Source organism: Eschrichtius robustus, chromosome 5 (assembly GCF_028021215.1).
Source record: "Eschrichtius robustus isolate mEscRob2 chromosome 5, mEscRob2.pri, whole genome shotgun sequence".
NCBI lineage: Eukaryota > Metazoa > Chordata > Mammalia > Artiodactyla > Eschrichtiidae > Eschrichtius > Eschrichtius robustus.
The window spans coordinates 8215165-8239512 of record NC_090828.1 but is presented as its reverse complement, the minus strand read 5'-3'; the positions used below and the strand labels follow the sequence as shown (position 1 = coordinate 8239512).

General features: G+C 40.0%; 1 protein-coding gene across 1 annotated transcript in view; it reads right to left on the bottom strand.

Moving 5' to 3' along the window:
• Positions 1-24329, bottom strand: part of PDE6D (phosphodiesterase 6D) — a 50592-nt gene extending 26263 nt beyond the window's left edge. The window contains exons 1-2 of the mRNA XM_068543660.1: positions 24116-24329; positions 23714-24002 (exon numbers count right to left, since the gene is read on the bottom strand). Of these exons, the coding sequence (XP_068399761.1) occupies positions 23714-24002; positions 24116-24329 (503 nt within the window). The remainder of the gene's footprint in view (positions 1-23713; positions 24003-24115) is intronic.
• Between the last annotated feature and the right edge of the window lie 19 nt (positions 24330-24348).

The following is a 24348-nucleotide window of genomic DNA, read 5'->3' as shown; positions in this document are numbered from 1 at the left end:
TGGGCCCCAACGAAGAGCCTGCATGCCGCAAGGAAAGATCCTGCATGCCTCAACAAAGATCCCATGTGCCACAACTAAGACCCGACGCAGCCAAAAATAAAAACAAATAAATAACTAATTAATAAGTATTAAAAAAAAAAGAAAACAGAAAAACAACCCACAGAATGGGAGAAAATATTTGCAAATCATAAATCTGATAAGGGAATTGTATCCAGAATATATAAAGAACTCTTACAACTCAATAATAAGACAAATAACCCAGTTAAAAAATGGACAAGAATCGGAACAGACATTTCTCCAAAGAAAATATACAAATATGGAGAAAAGGGAACCCTCTTGCACTGTTGGTGGGAATGTAAATTGATACAGCCACTATGGAGAACAGTAGGGAGGTTCCTTAAAAAACTAAAAATGGAATTACCATATGACCCAGCGATCCCACTACTGGGCATATACCCAGAGAAAACCATAATTCAAAAAGACACATGCACCCCAATGTTCACTGCAGCACTATTTACAATAGCCAGGTCATAGAAGCAACCTGGATGCCCATCGACAGACAAATGGATAAAGAAGATGTGGTACATATGTACAATGGAATATTACTCAGCCATAAAAGGGAACGAAATTGGGTCATTTGTAGAGATGTGGATGGATCTAGAGACTGTCATACAGAGTAAAGTAAGTCAGAAAGAGAAAAACAAATATCGTATATTAACACATATATGTGGAACCTAGAAAAATGGTACAGATGAACCAGTTTGCAGGGCAGAAATAGAGACACAGATGTAGAGAACAAATGTATGGACACCACGGGGGAAAGTGGCGGGGTGGGATGAATTGGGAGGTTGGGATTGACATATATACACTAATATGTATAAAATAGATAACTAATATGAACCCGCTATATAAAAAAATAAATAAAATAAAATTCAAAAAAAAGGGGCTTCCCTGGTGGTGCAGTGGTTGAGAATCCGCCTGACAATGCAGGGGAGACGGGTTCGATCCCTGGTCCGGGAAGATCCCACATGCCACGGAGCAACTAAGCCCGTGTGCCACAACTACTGAGCCTGTGCTCTAGAGCCTGCGAGCCACAACTACTGAGCCTGCGTGCCACAACTATTGAAGCCCGCACGCCTAGAGCCTGTGCTCCGCAACAAGAGAAGCCACTGCAATGAGAAGCCCGCACACCGCAATGAAGAGTAGCCCCCGTGCGCCGCAACTAGAGAAAGCCTGCGTGCAGCAACAAAGACCCAACGCAGCCAAAAATAAATGAATAACAGAAAAAAAAAATTTATAAAAAAAAAAAAAAATTCAAAAAACCCCCCGAAAATATACAAATAGCCAAAAGCACATGAAAAGATGTTCAACATCATTAGTCATCAGGGAAATGCATATTAAAACCACAACGAGATACTACTTTATACCCTCTAGGATAAGTATTCTCAGGAAGACATAGCGTGGATGATGATGTAGAGAAATTGGAACCCTCATATACTGCTGTTGGAAATGTAAAATGGTGCAGCCACTTTGGAAGAGTCTGGCAGTTTCTCAGAAGGTTAAACAGAGTTACCATACGGCCCAGCTATTCCACTCCTAGGTATATGCCCAAGAGAAATGAAAATATATGTTCACACAACAACTTGTACATGAATGTTCATAGCAGCATTACTCATAATAACCAAAAAAAGTGAAGACAACCCAAATGTTCATCAACTGATGAATGGATAAACAAAATGTGGTATATCCACACAATGGACTACTATTTGGAATTAAAATGGAATTAGGTACTGATACATGCTACAACATGGATGAACCTTGAAAACAATATCTTAAGTGAAAGAAGCTAGTCACAAAAGACTAAATATTCTTTGGTCCCATTTATATGAAATATCCAGAATAGTCAAATCTATAGAGACAGAAGGTAGATTAATGGTTTCCTAGAGCTGGGTTGGGAGGGTAGAGGAAACGGGGAATGCCTGCTAATGGGTACAGGGGTTTCTTTCAGGGTGATGAAATGTTCCAAAAGTGATTGTGTTGATGGCTGCACAACACTGTGAATACACTAAAAACCACTGAATTGTACATTTTAAATGGGTAAATTGTATCTTAATAAAGCTATTAGATATGTACTTTAAGAAGAACTACAGAGATATCAGAAAAAGCCTTCAAAATTAATGAAAGGGTCATAAAATGTTTCAAAAAGCAAAAATCCAGTAAAGAATCAGAGAGACACTTGGTAAGTATGTGGAAAAGGAATCTGTAGGACTAGAAAGGATCTAGCAGAAAGTTAAAATATTCTTGGTCTGGATCTATTCTGAAAAACAAATTAAAGAAACACATGACAGGAGGGATAAACTGGGAGTTTGGGATTAACATATACACACTACTATATATAAAAGAGATAAACAACAAGAACCTACTGTATAGCACAGGGAACTATATTCAACATCTTGTAATAACCTATAATAGAAAAGAATCTGAAAAAGAATATACATATATATATATAACTTTGCTGTACACCTGAAACTAACACAACTTTGTAAATCAACTATACTTCAATAAAAAAACCAAAACATATTATATATCAATTCTATCTCAATAAACTTAGAAACAAATTAAAAAAACACGAGTGGGAGAGTCTAACACAACCTGTTCTACCTTTTTTTTTGAAGTTTTATTTTATAAATGACAAAAAAGGGATGGTTTGCATATGAACTCTTTAGATATAGGAAAAGCTTAGTAGTAATTTCTCATGCCAAATCCACCTTCCACCCTAATGTTTTCTGAACCATTGCTTTAATAATGATAAAAAAATACAGAATTAGGCTATCAAATCTACTAAGGCCATCAATGAAATCCATCATTCATTTGCGTAGTACCTTAAAGTTCATAAATCACTTTTATACCTATTATCTCAGCTGACCCTCTTGAAGCAGGTATCACCCCCATTTTAAAGATGAAGAAACAGCCTCAGAGACATTAACAGGCACTTAAAGCCTCACAGCTAGTGAGAAGTATAGATAGATTAGAACCCAGGTCTTGCTCTACTAAGCCACCTTCTAAGTTTATAAAGAAATTGCTCTTTTGTACAGAATATTCCTTTAGTAAATACAATTGTTTTCTTGTTGAATTTTCTCTTACATATAGTGTTAGGAACTAATTTGAAATAGCAATTTGGTACATATTGAAACATAGTTTAATATGTAGTATAACATATATTCTACACTAATCTCAATCATATATTTCATTTTTAAAAAATAAAAAAACAATTACTCAGGGAGTTCCTTGGCGGTTCAGTGGTTAGGACTCAGTGCTTTCACTGCCTTGGCCCCGGGTTCCACCCTGGTTGGGGAACTAAGATCCTATAAGCCTCATGGCATGACCAAAAAAACCAAAAAAAACAATTACTCAGGGGGCTTCCCTGGTGGCGCAGTGGTTGGGAATCTCCCTGTTAATGCAGGGGACACGGGTTCGAGCTCCCACATGCCGCGGAGCAACTGGGCCCGTGAGCCACAACTGCTGAGCCTGCGCGACTGGAGCCTGTGCTCCGCAATGAGAGAGGCCGCGATAGTGAGAGGCCCGCGCACCGCGATGAAGAGTGGCCACCGCTCGCCGCAACTAGAGAGAGCATTCGCGCAGAAACGAAGACCCAACACAGCCAAAAATAAATAAATAAATTAATTAATTAAAAAGAAACTGGAAATTATCAGGAAATGAAACAAGTAGATTTAAAAAAAAAAAAAAAGGGACTTCCCTGGTGGCGCAGTGGTTAAGAATCTGCCTGCCAATGCAGGAGACACGGGTTCGAGCCCTGGTCTGGGAAGATCCCACGTGCCGCGGAGCAACTAAGCCCGTGTGCCACAACTACTGAGCCTGCGCTCTAGAGCCCGTGAGCCACAACTACTGAGCCCGTGTGCCACAACTACTGAAGCCTGCGCGCCTAGAGCCGGTGCTCCAAAACAAGAGAAGCCGCCGCAATGAGACGCCCACGCACCGCAACGAAGAGTAGCCCCCGCTCACCACAACTAGAGAAAGCCCGCGCGCAGCAACGAAGACCCGACACAGCCAAAAATAAATAAATTTATAAAAAAAAAAAAAAAAAACAATTACTCAGGATGAACAAATTCTAAGCTGACTACCACAGTGTTTCTGACTAATAGCTAAGAAGTCAAAATAATGCTTTTGTGCAATAATTTTGCTAGGCATCCAAACATCAAACATGTACCTCATCCATTTAATTTACCTTATATACTAACATCAGTGGCCAGGGAAATATTCTTTTCTTAATTTGTGTTTTCATATCTTATTTAAGAGTTAAAGCACTATAATGACACGTAGTGCAGTATATGCACATCCTCCAAAACACAATACCATTCTGAACATAAATAAATGTGATCTAAAAATCGAATCCCCAAATTTTGATGTAATTTTAGATAGAAGTTTTCCCAATTATTTCCTCTTTATTTTCCCTCCAGAATGTCCAGAATAGTCATCTACTATACAGTTGTTAAACAGTTACTGGTGTTAAGTAATGATCAACTTACAATTGGTAAAAAAAAAAAAAAAAAAAAAAAAAAGAATCCACATTTGAATGACCAAAGGGTTTTGGATTATAACATGGCTGACGGGACATTTCATCTGCCTAACGTTTACTGAACATTTATGAGTGTTAGGCTCAGGGCTAGGATATATTATGACTAATAAGACATGACTCTGTACATGCGCTCTGGAGTTCTCCTCCAGGTAGGGAAAACCACCAGGTAAAAGAATAATTACAATGCAATGTGAGAAGTACTATCTATAATGGAGGCTTGTACAAAGTATCATCTTTGGCTTGCTTGTGATCAGGTCTTGTGAGATAAGATAAGTATCAGTGTCTAAAACATGCCTCCAAAGCTGAATATCCACTCACTAACCTGTATCATCTTTCAATACTGTGCCATACCCAGGTGTCGCCTCTCTTCCTGATTTGCATAACCAGGCAAGATAGCCAAGGTCGATAGCACTACTGTCTCAGGTTAGGCACAAACTCAGATCAAACACTACTCAAAGGACACACATCCCCTCATGACCTTAGTCAGTAGGTACAGCTCCTGAAGTCTTTAGGTTGTGAAGTGCTGTGGAATCTTTCTCCTCAGAAGTACTGCTAAGTTTAAAAGCTCTGTTAGTCAGAACTACAAATCTGTGAATAAAACATTAAGCCTATTTCTCTGAAATTAAAAACTGTACATTTCTGAACCTTTTATATATAGAGTCTAGTAGAGAAAAGGTTAAATGAAGTAAAAAGATGACAAGCAGAACTTTTCTCCTGCAGAGTCAGCTACTGTGCATCTTTTAAAAGGTTCCCCAACTGCACCTCCTTTCTTCTGATTGTAAAGAGACCACTAGCAAAATTATTCCTTTCCCATACAGTGCAACTGGACAGGGCTAGGAATAGAACAGCCAAGAGGAATAGGCAGATCATTTTTTTTTTAAAGCTGGAGGACTGGTATTTATTCCCAAGTTCAGGAAAAAAGAGGTACTTGACTTTCTTTAATTACAACATAGCCTGGCCAACTATACACCACTGATGTTTTCAAGATGTTGCTCAAAGGATATTCCAGCTTTTCATATCAAAATGTACACATTAATGCAGAGGAAATTCAAACTGTAATAGATATTAGTTGTCTTGAAGCACAATTCCAACTAAACCAAAAACGATTTGAAGAGGAAGTTCAGAAATATAATGCCCTCCAATAGGACACACAGGTTGCGAGACAAACATCATTAAGGATTCCCTAGGGTACAGCATCTTCTGGGATGGTAAAGTCAAGTTCTATGTGTTAGGTTTAAGCGCTCAGAAAAATGCTGGTACTCAACTGACGACAGGTGCAAAAGCCTCTGGGAAGGACTGATCTGACCTCACTGCAGTTCTGACATCTCCATTTAAACATCTTCCCTTCTGTGGACAAGGAAAGCTTCCAAACACTAAAGGTTTCCAAGAGTTAAACAGTCAGTCTCTCAAAAGACTCTAGTCAGTATATAAACATATCTTTTAAGTAAAAATCCAGTCATCCTGGGTCAAGATTCACTTTAAACAATATAAAAGCCTATGTAAATGATATTTAATGGTATGAGAAAATATTTGTAGTATACTGATGTGTGAAAAAGGATAAACATTTTTTTAAAACGAGGTTTACAAAATACATATAATGTGATCACATTTGTTAAAAAGTATATATACACATATGAGGATTTTTTACCAAAAGAATTCATGGCTATTATAGAAAGTCTGGAAAATAGAGGACAAAAAAACAATAGCTGTAATCCTATAAACCAGAGATTACCATTTAATATTTTAGTGTTTATATTTCCAATTTTTTCTATGTGTATATATATGTCCTCCCAATAAATGTAAATGTAAAAAACATAGTCTTTTACTTAGTCATTAGTTTTGCACTGATTTACATATAATGCTATTCTAGGAAACTAGGGCAAATTTTAAGATTCATGCACTAGAGTGGTTCTTAACCTTGGCTATGTATTAGAATTGCCTGGGGAACATTTAAAATTCCCAATGTCTGGACCACCCCCCAGACCAATTAAACTAGAATCTTTGAAGATGGTACCTAGGCATCAGTATTTTTCAAAGTTCCCCAGGTGATTCCACTGAACAGCCAGGGTTGAGAACCACTACTTGACAGCTTTCCCCCTTTTGAGCAAAACATGATTTACAGCAGTGCTTTCTTAAACTTTCATGTGCATACAAATCATGTGGGGATCTTGTCAAAATATAGATTCTGGTTCAGTATAGGACCTGAGATTCTGCACTGGCTCAGGGACCATAGTCTGAGTACCTGTAGGGTTCTGGGAAAGAAAACTCTTTCAAAGAATGGAAAGAAAAAATTATAGCCACTGAAGCCCATATTCTATGCCACCAGACAGGGAGGGGTAATCTACAGTGGATGAACAAAGAATTGATATGAGGAGAAAAAGATGTTTCTAGGAAATAAGATTTTAGGGGACTGCAAGAAAGTTTGGAATAACTACATTTTTCAGGGGAAACCAGTCGTTGGAGCTTATATAGTTTGTGTGCACAAAGGAGGGCAAGCAAGCTTAGAAGACAAGAGAGGAGGGCAGTGTGAGAAAAAAAAATCAAATGTGTAAAAAATTGTAATGGAAAAAATAAAATCTTTGGCTGCCGTGCTGGAAATGGATAGAGAAACACCACAAGAGGACCTGCAGAATATTTCATTGTCAAAAACATGTTTGGGAACCAGTACAGCTAATAAACTGAAGTTGGTGTAGATTAATAATCATCCTCCATCATCTCCCTCCTGGGACATAAGAGACCCCAGGAGCATAAGTCTCCCCTGGCAGTGCTTTAGGAACCAAAAACAAACAGTGGACTATTTGCCCAAGTGCTTCTCTTTGTGTGCAGAAAGAACATGGGAAGCTCAAACATGGGGTCTCTTTGCAGCTTCTTGGCAATACTCTTCTTCGAATTTCTAAACTTCACTAGAGATATAACAAAAAGGGGGAGGGATTTTTTTTTTTCCTGAGGGCTTTCCCATGGAAATTAGAAATGTTCAGCATATTTTTTAGAAAGACAAAGTAAGTATTTAATATGAAAGTATTCATAAGTCACCATCAGACTGTTATTCCTTCAAAATAATTTCTAAAACCAATAAAATAGGAAAATTTTCATATAAAATTATCTGGGGCATTATATGAATCAGCTGGTACACTTTATCAGACATTATCAAATGGGCCATATCTGAGAAAACCTCTGTTTAAATAAACAGAAGAAACTAAAGGGGAAGACTTTACCAAGAAATGGAAGAATTCTGATGCCAGATGATTCATGTTACACATCTCTGGGATGTAAGAATCTTTGGCAGAATCATGCACAACCATAATAGTCCCACTGATCCTTATATTCAGCACTTATTTACTGTATAATGGTGATAGTTAACATGTGTTGAGTGCCAGATACTGGCTAAGTGCTTTATTCACATCTAAATTAATCCTCACAACCCTATGAAATAGGTATTATTATTATAGCCCTTGTATGGATGAGGTATCTGTGGTTTAGGGATGGCAAGTACCATGCTTAAAGGTCACAAAGCCACTAAGTCATAAAGTTGGTTTTTGAGTACCTGATTTCAACATCCATTCTCTTAACATTTATATGACATAAATAGGCCTCCTGCATGCCCAGTCTGTACCAGGGAGAAACTACTCAAGACTGGGGGACAGAAGAAGAGTAAGTCATGATCCCTAAGCCTGTGGTACAGGACAAGCAGTTCTTCCAGGACACGAGGCTAGAAAGGCACTTCAAACACTGCAGAATACAGGATGCCTTCTGGTGTGGAATGCCAGCTCAGATAATGCTGTTAGTGTATTCCACAGGTCAGAACTCATTTACTTTTAGGGGTCCCTGATTCTTGATCTTTTACATATCCTTGATGGATAGATGACGTATTTACAGAGGACAGGCTCTGTGCCTAGAGACACAATTTCTTTTAGCTTAGGCAAGCTTTCCAGAAATTACTGAACCACTCTATCAAATCAATAAAGCCACAACAATGTCCAGATAACAGATCTAGTACTAGTTGAAGGGTTGGTCCCTTCTACATTCAAATGGTAAGGGGTATTGCTGGACAATCCAGTCCAGTCAGGATTGGGGGAAAAGAAATCAGTTTCAGATTGAGGTTCTTGTCTCTCTTCTGAGTTTCTATAAAATCTCCAAAGGCTAAGGGAAACCCCACTGATTATAGTAGCCTAACAATGCTGTAAAGGTCAAATAATTCTTAATCTATGATTCATTACCAGTGCAGACAGATAAAGAAAGTCCTAACTATTGCCTTTCTCAGAGCTAGCTTCCTAGCAGTCTTGTTCAACTTGATAACTGCAGACACAAGGCCAGGGAAAAGGTGAATAATATTTCCAGCCTTACCTGGCATCTGGCTACATCAATCGCTTAAAGCTGGTCTTTCAAAGAAAGACGAGGCAGGGTAAAAGAACTAATATCTGAGTACCCACATTCAATGCACATGCTAAGCACTGTCCTAAGAGCCCCTCTCTTTTCTATTTTTCAATCTTATCTCACTTAATAATGACACTCACATGAAACAGTACTGCTCTCAGAAGTTAAACACCTTTCTCAGGAACTCACAGCTAGTAAACATAGCTCGCATTCAGGCAGAGGCCTGTCCACACTACATACTCTTGGAAAGAAGTGGCTTCAGGCAGCCGCAAGGTGCTGGGTATCTTTGTGAGGACAGGCCTCCAGCGTTAGAAGAGCTGAGGAAACTGATGAGAGGATGAGAAAGGCAGGCAGATCCCCAAATATTCCACAGAAATTGTCCTTTTGCCTCTCCTAACAATGTTCTCTTGGGATATGGTTAGTCGAGAATAAGGACTATGTATTGAGTTATTGATGCTGTACAGTTGTCCCTCAGTATCTGCAGGGGGTTGGTTCTAGGACCCCGTCATACTATAATCTGTGGATGCTCAAGACCCTTATTTATAAAATGGCATAGTATTTGCATGCAACCTATGCACATCCTCCCGCATACTTTAAATCATCTCTAGAATATTTATAATACCTAATACAATGTAAACGCTATGTAAATAGTTACTGGCATGGCAAATTCAAGTTTTGCTTTTTGGAACTTTCTGGAATTTTTTTTCCTGAATATTTTTGATATGCAGTTGAATCCCAGGATGTGGAACCCATGAATATGGAGGGCTGACTTTACTGATCCACAATGGAAACAAAACTCTGTTTATGATAATAAAACTTCCCTGTTATAAGTTGCATTCAATTAATTAAATATTTCAAATTAATGATCTCCTTGAAATGCAGCTATGTGTTCAAATACTAAAAAGTACACCTCTTGCTTTTCTATTCCCTGAATGATGCCATGAATTCCTTATTTGAAAGGGATTCAAGACCTTACAATTTGCTTTTAAGTACTGAAAATTTGCAGTGTTATAAGCAATCTGAAATTATCTTAATTGACATAGAAGGCTTGTTTATTACAAAGTTTTTGATATAAAGACTTCTTATCCTATTCAGCTAATCTTCTGAGAAGATGCAAAAGGAAATGAGAAAATCTCAGGCAGGGAAAGCATTTGGCAGTATGGTCCACATTATAACACAGAGAAATACTTTCATTTAAAGAGCAGGGGTTAGTATTTGAAATCAATCCTTGCCAACTGTAGAACTGCTCCTAAAACCTAGTTCAGATAAGCAGGTTGACATTTTTTCTGCAAACATTCAGAGTAACTTTTATATTTTTTGGCAAGATCAAAACTAATATTTCTCATAAATTCACACAGGTGATTTACTAGTACATATTTGCCTCACTAGAGAGCCAAAGGAACAATGCTCAGAGAGTGATGACAAAAAGTTTGTTTTACATGGAGGGTAACATTACTACGGTACTCTTTACTTTCTCACTAAATCATTTCCCTTCAACTCTCCAAAGAGAGCTGCCACTATCATTTTTCCCCTCCTACTACTATAATCACGCTAACCTTCTCATCCACATTATTTATTCCCCAAACATGCACTGAATTCTACTGTGTATCAGGCACAAGTTGTACTGGGGATTCTATAGATGTGTTACTCAAAATATGGTCCACTGACTGATGCTGGTTTGTGAAGGCATTGGTTACCAGTTTGCGACAAGTATTTATTTATTTTAAATTAAATGTTATTTTTTTAAACATCTTTATTGGAGTATAATTGCTTTACAATGGTGTGTTAGTTTCTGCTGTATAACAAAGTGAGTCAGCTATACGTATACATATATCCCCATATCCCCTCCCTCTTGCGTCTCCCTCCCACCCCTCTAGGTGGTCACAAAGCACCGAGCTGATCTCCCTGTGCTATGCGGCTGCTTCCCACTAGCTATCTATTTTACATTTGGTAGTGCATGTATGTGACAAGTATTTAAAAATTTTAATAGCAATTTAGCAGAGTAATTTGAATGTTGATTCTAATAATAAAATTTTTGACTTTTATTTTCTATGTCATTTTTCTAATAATTCATTTTAGTTATTTTATAAAAATATCAGTCTGTAAAGGATTAGAAGTAAAAACCTGGTTTGTTACCAGTAATAGTTTAAGAAGCATTGTTCTAGAGGACAGAAAGACCTCTGCTCTTGCTTGACAGGGGCACGGTTAATGCTATGTGACTGTCCAAAAATAAAAAAACTTCCATCCTCAGACACACACATTTCTGAGGAACATGTAAGTTCAGGCTTTGTAAATAGGTTTGGGAATACTGATTTTTAAAAAAGGTTGTAAGTTAATAATAGGTTAAAAGAACAATGGAGAAGGGTGAGATAGGAAGGCAGGTCAAGTAGAAAGGACAATTTAATAAAGAACAGGAAATCAACAGGCAACCAGGAGGGTAGCAGGTATAATGAACTGCTATAAGTCTGGAGTGAAGAAGTTAAGAGGGTAACTCAAGGCTTACTGGAGGAAGGAAGACACCGAGTCTAGTCTCTGCCTTCCTTTGTATTCTCCAGTCACCTCCTATCCTAGCTCCTAGGCACAGCCTATCTTCCAGCCATCCCTAATTGCTCTACTTCCCAAAGACAGTATCTTCTTTTGCTTGAGTATTTAGCAGACCCATGCTCCGCTCCCACCAGAATGGGCATCCCACCCTCCAGTACTCTCCTTAAGGACCCAGTGCTATTGTCAACCTCTCTGATTACGTTCCCTGATACACCCTGAGGCAGTTTTGATTCCTCCTCAGTGTACCTGCACACTTGTTTATACTTGCGTCACAGTACTTATCAGAACATACCGTGCATGTAAGTCTGCAGGTCAAATTCCATTGGCACTATATTATTTATCCTTCTCTTCTCAGTGCTCAGCACATAATTGCCTCTCAAATATGTGTTAAACCACACTGAGCATCAGAGAGCAAGTCAGAGGGGTTGATTAGAATTCTCATTCAGGCTGAGCAACCAGAAATCAAGGCTCACTGAAGAGTGTCTAGAAGCCAAACAAGGAGAGCTGCTCATTCAGGGTTCAGCAGGCTATGGAAAGGCCAGATTAGAGTTGGAGCTCAGTGAAAACCAAAAAGCAACAAACCAAAAAACCCCCATTCTCCTTAAGGAGAACAGTTAAGTCAGGAAGCTAAATTGCAGGTAAAAACACATTCGAGTTTAAAAGCCCATTCTGAAGTTGGATTCACGACTTGGCAGAGGACCTGTAAATTATACATGGGCATGTGGCTCATCACCTGTAGTCTGAGGAGTTTCAAGGTAGCTAGAATTTTCAGGCAGAATGGCTGACTAAGCACAAATGACATATGCTAATGTCTACTATGGCAGACCTGAGTAATAGGAGGCAAAGCTCCAATACCAAGGTCACAGGCATGAAGAAAAACTTCCCCCTCATTCCTCTGGGGTGGAAGCAGCTGCAATGACCAGCAGTAAACAAAGGGAGTTTCTGTTTAGTGGTATCCCGAACATTTTCATCATAGGAATGTCTTTCTTGGCTCTGCTTACCTAGTTTTTGGTTGTGTTTTTTTCTTTTTGTTCTTGTTCTCTGTCCTTTAACACTCTGCCTTTATGATCTCTCCCCTCTCAGACTCTCTCCTCCTTGTTCACTCTCTGAACTCACTTCCTTCTCCTACTCCCACTTTCATTAATTCTTAAATATCAAAGCCCTCCTCTTAGGCTCCTCCTGCAGTAGCATTGGTTATACAGAGCATCCTATTTTTTAGTATATTTTAAGAACCAGTTCTAATTGATGGGCATTTAAACATCTTTCTTTGACCAATAAGTTCCCAGTGATTTTTCCCTGCAGTATTTTTCCTATTTATGGGGACAAGGTGAGAAAATATAAATGGATCCCTGAGAAACCTGGTTTCAGTATCCTTGAAACATAATATGCAGCACTGTAATCAGTGGTGATATGCCTGTGAAATAATACTCTGGCCCTGGCAGAGGTACTATGCTTGGAAAGCATACAATCAAAATTCAAACTGGTCTGGGAAACAGTGGAGGCAAGAAATTTAGTAATGAGAAAAAGATCGCTATTTGAAACATAACACAGTCTTCTCACTAGCAAAGTCAAACAATGAAACAAACCTTTCTTTTTCTAGTAGGTCTATTATTCTACTGATATATGTGCAGTTATGTGCCTGAAACTGCTCAGAAACAAACTAGAATAGACATAACCAAAGAGATTCATAGAGACTCCCTTTGCATTTTTATTTGCTTCCCAGAACCTCCTGATCGAAGAAGAGATAACAGAACGCACTTTCCTAAGGTGCATTCCCAAAAGGATCAGCAACTGTTTCTTATACATTATTCAGAGGAATGGGGATATTACCTTAAATCCTATCGAAATCCACATTTGGAGATCCTGAATTTTACCTAGCTTTAAAAACGCTACAGTATTGAGAAATCAACTTCCTCAAATTACAACCATCTTAAAAAAAAAAAGCAAAGCCAAAGATGATTTTGGCTTTCAAATGGGACATACGTGTCTTGTAGGGGGCTTATTTTGCTATCACTCCAACAGCCATAATTACTTCCCAGAATTGTGAAGAAGGTTTCAAATGTCTAATCTGGAGTAAAAAAAGGATCACTAAGACTCTGCCTTTATCAACACCCCGAAACCTGAAACTTACAAATTTGCAAAATAGAAAGCAACCCTGAACTTCGAAACAAAGATAAATAATTTTAACAATGTAATAGTAAGCATAATACATCTATAGAGCTATAGTTTTTAAAGTTAGTTGGCATATATTATTCCACTCAAATTTCATAACACCTCTGTAAGGCAGACAGAGCAAGCATCTTTGTTTTACAGGTGTTAAGCAACTTGCACAAAGCTGGATAAGCTTAAATAAGTGACTTCCATCCTTTAGTAAAATCTCTCTACCTACTCAAGCTACTCCCCTAATCTCTGCTTTCTCAAGTCACCAGATTTCTTGGAAGAGTAATCTATTCTTGCTGAATTTATTTCCTCATCTAGTATCCATTTTTTAATCTTGGCAAATGATAGTTAATTTGTTTCCCCAAATAGCTACTATTCTCAAAATCTGCTATTCTCAAAAAGATCACCAGTGACCTACAAAGTATTATGGGACTTTCAGTAGTCTCAAATATTCAATGAGTGAATGAAATTTCCAGCAATTTCAAGGACTTGTTTTTGATCCTCATTCTTCCTCCTTCTTGACCCCAACTCCCCTCTGAAACCCTCTCTTTCCTCATTTTTTTTTTTTTTTTTTTTACATTTATTTATTTATTTATTTAATTTTGGCTGTGTTGGTTCGTCCTTTCTGTGCAAGGGCTTTCTCCAGTTGTGGCGAGCGGGGGCCACTCTTCATCGCGGTGCGCGGGCCTCTCACTGTCGCGGCCTCTCGTTGTGGAGCACGGTTCCAGACGCGCAGGCTCAGTAGTTGTGGCGCACGGGCTTAGTTGCTCCGCAGCATGCGGGATCTTCCCAGACCAGGGCTCGAACCCGTGTCCCCTGCATCGGCAGGCAGACTCTGAACCACTGCGCCACCAGGGAAGCCCTCTTCCCTCATTTTTCATGCCATCACTTTCCCTCCTCTCTTACTCCCCAGTATCTTTATTTTTACTTATGTATGTATGTATGTATGTATTTATGTTTGGCTGCGTTGGGGCTTCGTTGCTGCGCGCCGGCTTTCTCTAGTTGTGGCGAGCGGGGGCTACTCTTCGTTGCGGTGTGCGGGCTTCTCATTGCGGTGGCTTCTCTTGTTGTGGAGCATGGGCTCTAGGCGTGCAGGCTTCAGTAGTTGTGGCACACGGGCTCAGTAGTTGTGGCTCGTGGGCTCTAGAGCGCAGGCTCAGTAGTTGTGGCGCACGGGCTTAGTTGCTCCGCAGCATGTGGCATCTTCCGTTGGCAGGTGGATTCTTAACCACTGTGCCACCAGGGAAGTCCTCCCCAGTATCTTTAAAATTAAACTGCTCAACAGCTACTCATCATCCAAGATCCGATCCAAATGACAATTCTGAAGTCTTCCAGAACACCTCCAGCAGCAGGTCCCACATTACTTCTGAGGTTCCACAGTACTTCATACTACTAGGCACTTATCACACTATATTTTGATTGTTATCATCTCTGTCTCTGTCTCTCCCTCCCTCCCTCATAAAAGTTCTTTGGATATAGAAACTGGCTTATCATTTCGTATCTCTTGGGTTTAGCAAATTACCTGGCACTTATAGACCCTGCTAACAAATGTCTGAATGAACCACCAGATAAGTGGCAGCAGTAAGGCCTCTGCCTTTATCCTTCTCACAGAAGGTGGCTCAAAAGCAAAGGCTTTTAAGTCTCTTACTTCCTATTCCATGAAAGTAAGTGATCAGGCTTGATTCTCAGATTTAGTCCCTTAAAAAAAATTTTTTTTTTCTTGCAGTGATCTATGAACCACCTTTTCCAAGTAGAACAGTCAGACAGGTAGCGGTGCCACACATGGTATAGTTATGACCCCTACAATTTGCCCATCCACTCTCTACCATGTGAGGACACAGGGAGAAGGTGGACATCTGTAAGCCAGGAATCAAATCAGTCAGCACCTTGATTTTGGACTTGCTAGCCTCCAGAACTATTGAGAAATAAACGTCTGTTGTATTTTGGTATTTTGTTGTGGCAGCCCTAGCAGAAAAATACATGCTGCTTAAATAGTTTCTGGAAAATGTCTTTTTTTCAGCTAACTCTAATTGTTAGAAATTTCTTCCTTATCCCAAGCTAAATCCTGCCCTCTGTATCTGAGAGTTGAGAAAAAACAAAGAATATAGGGGATGTGATCACTATGGAAGAGAATAATTTTCAAGTGAAAAATAAATCTGTGACTTAAACACTGAGGAAAAATTTTAAACTCAAAATCGATAATATGGTAACAAAAATAAATTCTCCAGAGAGGAATCATGGTATACTATAGAAAACACTAGTTTGTAGAAAGACAAACCAAGGTTTAAATTAAGGTCTGACTTTATCTGAGTGACAACCTCATCAATCCTTATTTCCCCCATTTATAAAGTATGGATAATAATGTGTAGAGTTGTAATAATGTAATAATACGTGAAAGTGCTTTGAAAAACTGAAAAAGACTACAAGAATGTCAGATATTATTATGCTATCCCCTTTCTTCTTGTGGCTATATTTAAAGTGTTATTTATATTAGAGCTATTTATGTTTAGTTCTCTAGACTTTATCCAAATTCAGAGGCAAATATTGCTCTCCCTAACTTTGAAATCAGTGGATCTGCAATACACTAAACAAAATATATCATTAATACTGAGTAGTATTAATCTAAAAAGAGTTGTCTGAAAAACAAAAAGGAAACAATATCATGCTTTAATTATATCAAATCACACAAAAAAATGTTTTGCCTATTTTAGGTGTAGTACATACCTTAATAGAAATACTTGCTGAAAACAGTCCTTGTTAACTAAGAAAGGTTGTCACCAAATCAAAGAATTGCAGTGTTGAAAGGATTTGAGTCCTTCTGGAGTTTATCTACTCTAATGCCTTATCTGATGCATACATAATTTCCTTCTGCAATACTCCTGATGGACAGGCATCCATCTGGTGCTTAAAATATTTTCTGAAACAATTTTTTTCTTCAGGTAACTCTAATTATTAAAACTGGGCTAAACTCTGTCCCCTGTAACTTCTAACCTTGTATCCTCTGAGAGCCACACAGAACACATTTACTTTTTCCTCTTTAGAACAGATTTTTTTTTTTTTTGGCTGCATTGGGTCTTCATTGCTGCACGAGGGCTTTCTCTAGTTGAGGCGGGTGGGGGCTACTCCTTGTTGCGGTACGCAGGCTTCTCATTGCGGTGTCTTCTCTTGTTGCAGAGCACGGGCTCTAGGCGCACAGGCTTCAGTAGTTGTGGTGCACGGGCTTAGTTGCTCCGTGACATGTGGGATCTTCCTGGACCAGGGCTCGAACCCGTGTCCCCTGCATTGGCAAGTGGATTCTTGACCGCTGTGCCACCAGGGAAGCCCCTAGAACAGTTTTTTAAACTTTAGAACACTCATATCCTTTGCCCAACTCATCTTCAGGTTAATCCTCCTCAGTTCTCCAGTTATTGTACTGACATGTTTCAAGTGCCTCTCCTCTGGACCAGCTCCACTTTGCTGTACCCCTCCCCACCCACTGCAGCCTAAGCAAATTCCTCTATAAACAGCGTGCTTATTTAGTCCAATCCACTGAGGTCTTTATGGATATTGGACTATAAGGAAATATATTTGCTTTTCCTCTCAGCTTCAAAATTATCAGCAGATCAAAAGCAAAAGAAGAATGTTGCTCCTAAAATCTTGATAATTTCAGTTTTAAGCATTTAAGCAATGGTTGGAACAGTCAGATTACTAGACAAGATGGCCTTGCCTTTACAATATCTTCCTATGATGCTAAAGCTCAGGAATAGGGACAGGTCCATACTTTAAGAAGTCAAGGCCTCCTCTAACATGGGGATTTGTGGATGCAGAGTGCTGACAAGTGAAGCCTGTGAGGCAAAAGTGAGGTCAAGCCTAATAAGAACCTAGAGCTGGCAAACCTCAGCCCTATTGACAGTCCTTTATGAAATACAGTGATGATACAACCAGAATTTTCCATGAGAGTCTTACCATACTGTTTCATTTTTCCAGAGGTTAATATAATATTTCACTAGAAACACAATCCTGGAAAGAAATTTAGAAGGTCTAAAGAAGACTATAAGTATCTAATTATATTCCAAATTCCTCCCCCAAATGCAAAAGCAGCAATTCCTGTTTAAAAATCCTAAATAACAAAATCAATAGGACGTTATAGTCATTTAATCCATTCAGGATAACGATAACAACTTCTCGGAGCCCATGCAGGAGGATTCTGGAGAACAAACTACTGATCACAATCTACATGAAGTCTATTACTAGACAATCTGTGATCAACACAATCTGTGTATTTATTGGCTATATGGGTGGTATGTTTTGGTTGCTTTCCCAAAATTTGGGTTGATAAGATAAAAACTATATTTTAGGAATTATAAACCCCAGACTCACTTTTAACACTTGGCCAAGGCACCTCTTAGGCAATACTGACATTCAAGAAAAGTTCAACAGTCTACTATTCTTAACAAGGAAATCTAAGTGAATAGAAGATGTAAAGCCAACTATTTTTGACTGGAGGTAAAGTTAAAGATCAAGGTGCTGTGAGAAAGAGAATGTGGGAGATCCAGGAGCTAACTATGGAGAGGAAATGCAAGAACACAAGTGAAAGGTGCTTTCAGAAACCTTCTGAGCCAAACTGGTTCTTTTTTTGCTCACCTGCCATAAATTGGAATGTGATTAGTTGCTAGAAAACAAGATAAACACTAGGTACACATCAATGCTTCTCAATTGAATCATCTCTTCAGAGGCAAAACAGATATTACAGTTGCTCAGTTAGAAAGAGAATAATAGCATGAAGTCATTGGCTATACCTCAGAAAAATAAGTGGTTTTACAGAAATATTAACTCTATTATTGTCGTTAATAATATTAAGTATTAATAAAAAATAATACAGCAGTTAACATTTATTACTGTGTGTGAGGCACTGTACTAAGCATTTTATATGCAGTCTCATTTAATCCTCATATCAACCCTCTAAAGAAATGAAATGGATAGTGAGGTTCAGAGTTTGAGTGCTCTGCCTTGGGTCACAGTGGTGGGGGTAATAAAGTCTGAACCTAGAGTCCATTGATGACTGCTCTGTGCTTTACTGCACTTACACGTAAACTTTTGATAGATATCAATTACTTTCCATAAAGGTCTCTCTCTCTCTCTCTCTCACACACACACACACACACACACACACAGAGCAAATGAAGCATCCCTTTTCCGCAATAGTTGCCAACACTGAATATTATCAGTCTTTTAAATTTTTGTCAGTTAATTGGGAAAAAAGGGATAGCCTGTTGTTTTAATAGGGTTGAACATCTCTGAATTTATTCATTGGTCATTTGCATCTTTCTTCTGTGAACTATTTGTTCATATCCTTTGCCCATTTTGAGTTAAATATTTACCTTATTGATTTGCAGGCAGTCATTTATATTCTGGATATTATATTAATATCTGGAGTATAAATAAAGAAAGAAATGGAGACAATTAGCTAATCTTTAAAAAAATTAAATCTGCTTCATACCTTATACCCAAGCAAATTCCAGATGGATCAAAAATAATGAAATCATAAAAGCATAATCCTTTCTTATGGCAATGTGTCAGTTTCTTGGTATTAATAAAATTATGGATTTATGTTGAGGAAAAAGTAATTTGAACAGGCTGAACAGGGCATTACAGCCTATACTAAAAAACTAGTATAAGAAGACTTTCAGGGGCTTCCCTGGTGGCGCAGTGGTTGAGAATCTGCCTGCCAATGCAGGGGACACGGGTTCGAGCCCTGGTCTGGGAGGATCCCACATGCCGCGGAGCAACTGGGCCCGTGAGCCACAACTACTGAGCCTGCGCGTCTGGAGCTTGTGCTCCGCAACGGGAGAGGCCGCGATAGTGAGAGGCCCGCGCACCGCGATGAAGAGTGGCCCCGGCTCGCCGCAACTAGAGAAAGCCCTCGCACAGAAACGAAGACCCAACACACCCAAAAAAAAAAAAATCAATCAATCAATAAATGTATAAAAAAAAAAAAAAGAAGACTTTCAGTGACAAATCTATGTCACTGAAAGCAACTATCTTCGAAAATTATGAACGTGGTAAATTTATTAAGTTAAAAAGTTTCAAAATAATACTTATGATTCCATTTTAATAAAAGGAAACACATTAAACATTAGCTACATTAGAAGGCTATATTGAAATATTAACAAAGGTCATTTCTAGGTAGCTGGAGTTTGTAAAAGAAAAATTCAATACTATTTTAAAAAATGCATTGCTTTTGAAGATATCCCTTCTAAACAGACACAAAGATGGTTAGACTTCTGGAAAGAAGGGTCTGTGACTCTTCATTTTTATGTCCTTTAACCGCATAGTGCCTGTTCAGCAGTTTCCCAAAAGACCTTTGTTGAATGAATGAAATGGGGAATGCAGGATTTACAAACAAAATCTCCATATCAGCTACTTAAAATACTCAAATTCAAAACCTTGCAGGAGAATCATACTTGTTCCCCAAGTAATATTTCATTCACAACTTTAGTTTATAATTACAAAATGTTATGTTTTTAACAAACAAGAAAGAAATGTAAGACTCAATGTGTATGAGCTAAAAGCAGAGGGGTGGAGATGATGTGAAAAAGAAGTCTTGGGAATTCCCTGGAGGTCCAGTGGTTAGGGCTCTAAGCTTCCACTGCAGGGGGCACAGGTTTGATCCCTGGTCAGGGAACTGAGGTCCCACAAGCCCATGTGGCCAAAAAAAAAATTTTTTTTTAATATTTTATTTTTGAAAAGACTTATGACAAATACAAAAGTTTATGTTGAATTCTCTCAGACACAAAGACTATCCCTGATTTATGAAGTATGCTATTCATACTTACTGAGTATCTATTATGGGCATATGGGTAAGCTTCTATTTGTATAAAAAGGGCATGAATATTTACAAGGAACTTATAATATGACTTCAAACACATAACTCTGTTCATGACATATCAATCCTATTGTAAACTGTACTAAATCATACTATAAAACTATAATAATTGAACTAATGCGTACAGGAAAGGAATGGGAATTGATAAATAGATCGATGAAACAGAAATATTCCAAAAATAAACCCATGTCTTATGGAGACTTAGTATATGACAAAGATAGCTTTCAAACCAGAGGGGAAAGGATGGCCTAACTACTTAGTAAACAGTAGTGGGCAACTGGCTATCCAAATAGCGAAGGAAGTTAGATTTCTACGACATACCATCTGTGTAAATACATTTCAGATGGATTAAAGAGCTAAACATTACAAAGAGAAAAAACATAGGCTATTTAATTAACCTGAAGATAAGGAAGGTCTTCTTAAACGAGACACAAAATTCAGAAGCCACATGAATAATACTGATGAATTTGAAGTGATAATTTAAAATTTCTGTTCAACAAAAAACAGACAAGCAATACATTGAGAGAAAACATTTGCAACATACAATACAGGCAAAGGATTGATACTACAAGAAAGAACACCTATAGGGCAGTAAGAAAAATAAACAATTCAATACCAACAAGCAATTCACGAAGAAAAAGAAATGGCCAAACAGAAGATTCTGTGACTTCTCTACTAACAACAACAACCATAATAGCTAATACATAATGCTTACTAGGCATCAGGAGCTTGGCTACATGCTTTAGGTATCAACTCATTTAATCCTCCCAACAACCCTAGGAGATAAGGTATTATTTTTATCCCTTTTTACAGGGGAGGAAATTGTGGCAGCCGTTAAAGAAGCTGCTCACGGACACACAACCAGGAGTGCAGGGCTAGAATTCCAATGCAGACAGTATAGCTCTACAGGCCAGTATAGCACTGAACCACTATCCTATATGACCTCTCCAGGGATCTAGGCATCGGGGAAATACAAATTAAAACAAGACGTCATCTGTTGTTCAAACTGACAAAAATAAAAAAGACCAACATAGTCAATGTGGCAAATGAGTATTATCAACATTGTTGGTAGAATAAAATGGTGATTTCTTTTTGTAGTAAAAGCTCTTCAGAAACAGATGCTCTGAAAGTTCAGAAAAACAATTTATGCAATAAAAGGTGGACAATAGTCAGGTAGTTTCTTACTAAAACGTTAATTTTATTTTCTCCTGAAGGTAGTAACAAATCCTAGAACTCCTTTCCTTTTCTCTCTTAATTCTCAGATGCCAATAAAGGCCACCAGAGGATGAGCATTCCTTTGCTCCCATGCTAACTGTTTTTTGGTGGCTGCTTCCCTTGTGATGTAATCAGCCCAGGTCAAATTTTCCCTGAAAACCTGTTTCTTGATGCACTAAATGACACAGATTCTGCTTTCTAGTCTTTTCCATATTTGTCCCTTAGCCTCTTTCTCAAGAGCCAAAGGTTCTCTTGAACAAGGTTCAAGAGCCAAGACTGAAGGTGAGAAGCTCAAACTTTCCCTTTTTGGGGTGTTCAAAAGCCATTAAAAAGACTCTTTCAGCAACAATGTTAACTCCAGACAAAAACATGGCTTGTGAAATCTCTCAATTCTCCATAGTCTCCGGTTTACTGTTTACAGCATAAACGTTCAGTAATACTATAAATTACTTAAGGGAAAAATAAAATCCATGTCATAGCTTTTCTAATACTTCAGCCATGCCTATCTACTTATAGGCACTATTATGAAGAGAAACCGGGGAAGGTACATGGAGCTATAAAAGAGGCTGTTACTAAACATCACTGCATAAAAGTACTGAAAGTTCATCATGAATGGCAGTATGTAAAGGCCTTTTTTAAAGGCCTTCCCTTAAAAAAAAAAAAGCACAGCAGGTCGGCTTCCATTTGAAAAATTTCATTTGTACATCCAAAACTTCCTGTAACTTTTTTGCTGTTGTGTTCTAAAACTTACTACCAACTTGGTTTCTGATTATGACAAAGCAATTAAAATTTGCAGGGGTGAAATGGACACTGTGGAAACACACTGGCAGCTCAGAGAACGGTGCTTGACGAAACCTCCTGGAGAGGAGCCCTACATCGTCACTGAGAGACGAATTTAAGAGTGTTCCATATTGTAGCCATAGGATGTAAGAAGAGATTAAGGTCAGCAGGAAAATGTAAGACTGGAATGGACGAGATTGCGTTTTTTCATCTGCATCATATGGTCACAGATTAACATTCCATTAAAACACAAAGCTTCACTACGGGAAGGGGAGAAGGTTGCATCCGCGGCACCACCACGGGCCTGAGGCAATGATTTCTATATCCTGCTAAATGCTACCGTGTCCCCAACGTCATCAAATAATTGCTGGACAGCTCCACCATGTCTACGCGTTAACCACACAAAATCAAGGGAGCAGACACCTTTGCCAGGAGTCCCAGTGCAGAACCGTTAACTCCTCAAGGCTTCGCACGCACAAATTTAGGGTTCTCATTTCGCTGGAAAGAAAACTGAGGAGCTGAGGGGGAAGCAGCGACCGTCCAGTGCCTCCAAGGGCCAAGACAGAGTTAAGATGAGGTCCACCTCGGAATTCTCAGTCCCCACCTTCCTCCGCTCCAACCCTGGAAAGAGCCGCAAGTGAGCAAGAGAAGTTGTGGAAACAAGACGGGGGGTGGGGGGGGAGGGAGGAGGGGAGAGCCCGAGAGAGTTCAACACCAGCGTCTGCATTTGTCCCACACAAGGTCACTCGCTCCAAGTCACTTTTCCCTGCTGCCCTGGTGGGCTTCCCGCCAAAGAGGCAGCTAGGCTTCGAGGCCAGCCCACCGCGCCCCCTCGGCCCTCCCCTGCGGGCCGCAACCCCTTCCCGGCCTCTCTTCTCGGACCCAAGCGCGCCTCCCGACACCTGTTTCCGACGCCCGGCCCCTCTCTCAGCCCAATTCCGCGGCTCCTCAGCCTCTACCCACGGGGCTCCCATCAACGTCCCCTCCCTCTCTCCGAACGCCCCTTTCCCCGCCTCCCGCGCCGGGTCCCGCCGGCGGCCTGGGACGGCGTTCCTTTTTTCCCTTCCCGCCGCCCTCTCCTGGGGTGTCCACCTGGCGCGGCCTGCCCCCGGCCCGTCTCCTTAGCGAGCGGCCGCCTCCCAAGTCCTCCAGGCCCAGCCCCGCTCCCGGGAGGATACAGTTTGAAGCCCCTCAGGATCTCCCTGGCCCGCTCGTCCTTGGTTGACATGATGCGGCGGCCGCCGCCTGCGGCTCTCCCACGCTGGCCTGCCGGAGCCTCGTAGACTGTGCCCAGGAGCCGAGGACTGAGCCGCAGCCCGGCCTGCAGACCTCGGGCGAGCAGCGGCAGCGGCCAGACCTGGACCGGCCTCTTTTCCCTCAGCTCCCGCTCCTGATCCCTTCTTCTTCCCTCTAGCCTCGGAGCGCCCGCTCTGAAGCCAATGGAAAGCCCGCCTCGGCGATTGGCATCTTGATCAACCAATAGAAATACTCAGCGGCTTCGCAGGGGGACGGAGAGCGTCAATGGGAAGGGCCCTCCCCGGGAAGTCCCGTAGGACAAAATTTTCATTTGGTGTCGTTGCCTAGAGTTTGCCCCAGCGGGGGGTTGGCTTCAGATCTGCAGAGGCTCGCTTCAAGCCCGCTCCTGCCGCTGGGCACAGTAGGGCTCTGAGATAACGGCAGGTTGCCCTGTGCGATGTGGCGGAGACTACACTTCCCAGCATTCCAGGGGAGAGCCCGGGGGGACCACAGGTCCCAACACGCAACAGAAAGCCCAGGGACTACAAATCCCAGCATTCCCTGCACTCAATTCCTC